The sequence below is a fragment of the Meleagris gallopavo genome, chromosome Z (assembly GCF_000146605.3).
Source record: "Meleagris gallopavo isolate NT-WF06-2002-E0010 breed Aviagen turkey brand Nicholas breeding stock chromosome Z, Turkey_5.1, whole genome shotgun sequence".
NCBI classification, from domain to species: domain Eukaryota; kingdom Metazoa; phylum Chordata; class Aves; order Galliformes; family Phasianidae; genus Meleagris; species Meleagris gallopavo.
The window spans coordinates 18,475,778-18,481,498 of record NC_015041.2 but is presented as its reverse complement, the minus strand read 5'-3'; the positions used below and the strand labels follow the sequence as shown (position 1 = coordinate 18,481,498).

Below are 5,721 nucleotides of genomic sequence, written 5' to 3'. Positions count from 1 at the left end.
TTTTTTAATTAATTCTGGTCCAGTCAATTGATATGATTGCATACTTGCATTTTGGAAGACACTAGATGTGCAGGGCTCTTTTTTCTAGTTTTAATCTGAAAGTAACCCAGCAAACAAGCTGAGTTCTCTTTGCAAAGCAAAGCATAGCACAGATAACAGAGATTCACTCCAAAAGCACACTAGAATCTGAAAGAAAAGATACAGATGCATCTGAAACATTCTTCATTCATCACATCCGACAAAGCCAGTTTAAAGAAGAGAAAACTTCTACTGGATTTAATAACCACCACATAGTGCACAATGCAAATGCTGAAGCAAATTCCATGTTCAAAAATGGGAAAAAAGTCCATAGTTTCCAGTACATTTTAGAATGTTTCAATACTGGTAAGCACACGAAGTTAATTTACACTAATTAAAAAAAAAATTCAAATTTCATTTGAAGTATGAGCTTATCTGTCCACCAAGTATCATCTCTCATAGGTAAAAGTGCACGCATAGATGTCGAATGTTTTATTTCAAATTGAAACACTCACTCTGAGACTGTACTTCCAAGAATCTCCTCCTGTCTCTTCCACAGCTATTATTTCACAAAGAAAAGAAGAAAGCGTTATTTCAATTCAATTGTGGTTCAATTAAAGTTTAGTATTTAGATATGTAAATGTCTAATATGTCACCAACAACTGAGAAATCTCATGTTATGGAAACATTGCAGATGAAGCATTTGTTTATATAAGACAGCAAAAAAAAAAAAAAACACAAAACAAAACAAAAAAAAACCCTAGCAAATATTCTAGGAGGTAATTTCCAGAGGCAATGTGCATATGAAACTCTTACACCAGTATCCAAATAAACTACAGCCAACAACACGACATGTTTCTTACTGAAGCCTTCTGGGTCTTCTTCCCACATTGTTAATTCTTCCTCTGTCAGCAGAAAATAGTGAGTGACTAGTCTCCTACATATCTCCATTAGTGTTGGATATGTGAAAAACGCAGTCTTTATCTTATGTGCTTCAAGAGTTTCAGGACTGCTATCTGAAATGAAATGTATAAAACTCCAGATTACAATTAAATGGCTTACTGATCAAACAGTACTAGAAAGAAAATAACAGATAAGAAATTCTGATTTTAAAAAAAGGCTATTTTCATGGCAGACCTTCATTAACAGGTTTTTGATGTGGTTTTCTTTCATAGCAAGTTAAAAGCCTAAATTCATTTAAAGAGTTCTCAAGCAGAACTATCAGACTGAATAGCGTTACAACGCTTTTCGGCTACTACTTCTAAGATAAACAGTTTTGCTGTTGCTTTAGTATTATTCTTTCACATATAGCACTACTGAAGAAATCAATTAAGACACACAGATTTAAAATAGTTTCATTTATAGCTATTTAGAAAGCATATCCAAATATAATCTTAAAAATCTACAGTGGTGTTTTTTGGGGGGTATTTTGTGCTTTTTTTTGTTGCTTTTTTCTTTAGTGTATATTTTTTGGTAAGGAGTTAATTCTGCTTATAGCAAGTAGCAATAAATACAAATACTGCATGCAGCACAGCCAACACAGTTACAGAAAGTAGCAGTAAAAATATTGCATACTATACAACCAGCATATACACTATATGTCAGTCAGAACTTAAGACAAATGATTTTTTTGTATTGTATTTTTTTTTTAAATCACAGAGTTGTCAAAATGTCAAGTGCTACAGCTTTTATTAGAATATACTATGTTCTTTTTGCCTCAAGTGACTACACTTCTATTTCAAAAATTCAAATGCAACTTGGATTATTAACAGAAATTTCTACTTGCAGAAACTGGATTTTAGAACACTTGTGTGAATTACGGAATAATACTGAAGTACACAAGTAGTTAAATACATCGACATTTTGATGTTTGGCATGCATCGTCCTTCTGACAATACAACTCTCATGAAACCTTCTACAATTAGAAAGAGAATGCTAAATGCTTTTTAATTTTGGGCAAATGTCAAACTATATGAAATTTTTAAAAAATAAGAATATTGTTCAATGCTATTGAATAGAGAACTATTTTTCATTATCAATTTACAAAGGTATGTATGTAGAGCCAAGGTGTGACAGTCCTACAGAAACAGAACACAAACTTTTGTTTTCCCCTGCACCCCATAAATTCAATGTGTTCCTGTATTTCAGAGTTTCAGTATTAGTTAAATGCAACACCAAATAATTTCATTAAACTTTTTCAAGTTAAAGATACATTAAACTATTTGATGAAAATTGCCAAATTCCATGCCTTCATACTTTTAAAAATGAATTCCGTAAAAACTAAGACAATTAAAGGAAAGACGTTAGCATTCCTCGTAATTTGAAATGACTTCTGCAAGTCGATGCCCATGTACTTCAACTATCAAAATACAAATTACCAATACAGAGACAGAAGCACTAACTGCTAAGTACTGAAGCATCATATCCTTCAAAAGAATGCCTCAAAGGAAATTAAGAGCTGGCAACTACCAGCAAAATATTCAAGATAAAAAATGGTTTTTGCAAATAGCAGGAATACCTTCAATATATTTGGATGGTTTGTAAGCATAGTTTTTTACAATCATCTTGATGAGATTCATACACTGTACAATAAAGCGCTCAAATACAACTCCTTCACCAGCCTCTGTGAAAACATAGCTCACAGCAAACTCCAATGACCTCTGAATTAAAGGTGTAAACGAAAAAGGATGTTGATCCAGGAAGTCCAAAAGCTGAAATTAAGCAAGTAGAGGAGCAAAAAGATAAATCAAATGACTTTTTTGCAAGTTCCATAATAAATGTTTCATACACTACCAAAAGACAAGGTGGGTTTTTCTCGCTTATTTATATGAAATTATAGAAAATCTAAATTAGTACAGATCAATATTTATGGTTAATGAAGAGTTAATTTCTCCATGAAATTCTTGTTTCATATTCAAGATGATCATTTTGTTTAAGAAAAACAATACTTGTTATCAACTAGACCAGCTTGGGAGCAACGCAGTTTATAAAAAATATCTGACACATTTAAAACCCATTCATTAAATACAACAGATTCAAGACTTGCAGATACATTTCTGAAAAAAATAAAGGGAAGGGTGCTTTATAACAAAGAATTTGCAGTACCCTCCCTTTCTTTAAGAGATCAGTGACCTACTGGTTTTAAGAAACAGACATAACTGGAAAGGGACTTCTACTACTGAAAACCATCCAGCAATCAGAAAATTTACTTACCACTTTGGTGAACAGAATTATAGTCTTCTCTAGACGATCTCTGCATACATTTCCTGTCCGTATATTTCTACCTGATAAATCAGATATTTAACAACAATCATTTTTTCAGGCTCATTTATTTCTGGGTAACTACATTTCAAGATATTAATAATGGAGAACAACTTGTTTTATTTGTAGTTCAGGGATTATAGAAGCCAGAGAAAAGTCTATAGAGGAATAAACTCAAAGTTATAAATTGAAAGTCATGAGTATGAAAAAAAGAGTTATTTAATCATTTCTCTCAGTTGCAGTGAAATTCACTGTAACTGATATGAACAAAACATAGTTCACAGTAAAAGCTCAAAGATAAAATAAAATACAAGCAAAATGCTAGCACAGACAAGGAGTAAAAAAAACATACAAAAGATTAAAATGTCAAAGAATACAAGAATACAAAGAATATACTATATCCTTATTAGTTTTGCACATATACACAGAAGACACAGCTTTTATAAAAAATAGTAAAGAGCCATTCAGAGGGCACACAAGCAAAAAAAGGAGATATAATAAACTCTAATTTAATTTGGATAGTTCTGCTTGCTTTTGCAAAGCAGTTTACTGATAAGGAAGTGGAAATAATAAACTTCAGTTTACTTTGGACACTTGAATACGATCTAAGGAACTACGACAATCATCAACCTTCAGGATGGGGTGGCCTTAAAGTCGTTTAATACTGGAGACTAGCCAAAAATCAAAGGGCCAGAAAGAATATGACTATCGTACAGCAGAACAAGCAAATAGCTGAATGCAAAAACACTTCTATTTTAGAAGAACGAACAGAAATTTTACTCTGGCATCAAACACAGTGGCAGTTTCCATAAGCTTTCCTAGAAACAAAGCTCAGAATTCATACCAGCACCTCTTAACTAAGTACAGGTTCCTGAGCCAAGTACTTTCATTTGAATAAAAAAACCTATTTGTATTCAATCTCTGAAAATAAATTTGCTGAATCCTAAAAGAATGTACTAACAAGTTTCACATGAATTAAAAGCTTACACTGTGGATGAATGGTGCTGAATGCTGCTAGCTTAAACCACAACTTCATGCATCTGGTAATTTCCTGACAGAAGAAGTAACACTAGCCAGCTATGCTTATGCTTCTGTTGACTGTGTTAACCTGGGTTGTCTGCTCTGTCAGGTATAAAGTGCACATTGCTAAACGTGGTCATTATTTCCCATGTGCTAATTGCCAAAATACATGGCAGATGCCAGGAAATATGAAAAGTATAAAACTCTCCCAAACAACAAGAGAATTCAAGATTACCCGAATTTTAGCAGCATCTGTGCATTTTAACATTTATATCTTGTCATTCCATCACTTACAATACTTTCTTTTTTCTCTCCAAAATAGGCATTACAACGGGTATAGTTTTGGTAGAACTAGAGCAAAATTTATACTGACATCTTTCCAGTGTCATTTCAGAACCATTTAAAGTATTAGATCAGCAGTTACAAAAATATGTTTTTGATATAACTGCACTACTCTTATATCCATATTCCAGTACTTAACTAATAGAGGCACAAACATTAAGACACTTACTGCACTCCAGAAACTGTTTTAGCCGTTCAAACAGTGCATGTAGGAAACCCTGAAAAATATAAAAACATATGATTAAAGATTAAGCTTATTTTGTAGTATAGTATGAGAAGAAAGTTAGTAAAACTGAAGTCAGTTCAGACATGTTACCAGCTCAGACATCTCTGATCACTTTTAATTAAGTAATTAATTACAGTGGACAAGTAATTTCCCCATGAAACACATAATTAGGTAGCTATCAAACTGCATCTAAACTGACCTTGCTAGTACCACATAAGCAGCAAAAATGTGTATGCAAAACTACAGATCTATGTTTTACAATCTTTCCTCTTGAATACAGCATCTAATTGGATGCATACAACTGCCCTCAACTCCAGTCTTTCAGCAATGCAGAAAGAGTTTGTGGATAAGGGAGAAGTTTGGGTTTCTTCTCTCTCTCTTTTTTTTTTTTTTTTTTCCCTTTCCATAGATGGGCTGCATACCACAGGCATTCATCTTGTAAGCAGAAAATACCAATCATGGACAAATATGACATTACATTCATCATCAAGTGAGAACATTCTTTAAACCAGACATGCCCAACCCCTGAGCCACCACAGCCTGGCCCAGCTGGCACTGCAGCCCAGCCTCTCCCCCCCACATCAGGTCCCCCCACTGACTGGCCCAGCCCCAGGCACATACCCACACTACTCCCCAGCAGCCAAACAGCGGCATATAATGAGTGCTGTATGAGCTGCAGCCAGAACATGGGGAGTGCGCAGTGCAGTGCTAGCTCAAGTTATAGCAAATCAATGTGTGCATTTCAATTCACTGGCTGAACACAGTCCTGTGAGCAGCAAAAAAATACGCGGCTGCATTTTCTGTTTTGATAAAGGAATTTAAAGGAACAGATTTCAAGAATGTAAAAAAAAAAA

General features: G+C 33.9%; 1 protein-coding gene across 1 annotated transcript; it reads right to left on the bottom strand.

The window, feature by feature from the left end:
• LOC104914919 (importin-11-like) lies at positions 1–5,194 on the bottom strand. The gene is made up of 6 exons (XM_010725464.3): positions 5,067–5,194; positions 4,811–4,859; positions 3,232–3,302; positions 2,537–2,729; positions 882–1,034; positions 1–577 (listed from the first exon to the last, which is right to left on the bottom strand). Exons 1-6 carry the CDS (start codon positions 5,148–5,150, stop codon positions 516–518), a joined length of 612 nt encoding a protein of 203 aa, XP_010723766.1. The 5' UTR covers positions 5,151–5,194; the 3' UTR covers positions 1–515.
• Between the last annotated feature and the right edge of the window lie 527 nt (positions 5,195–5,721).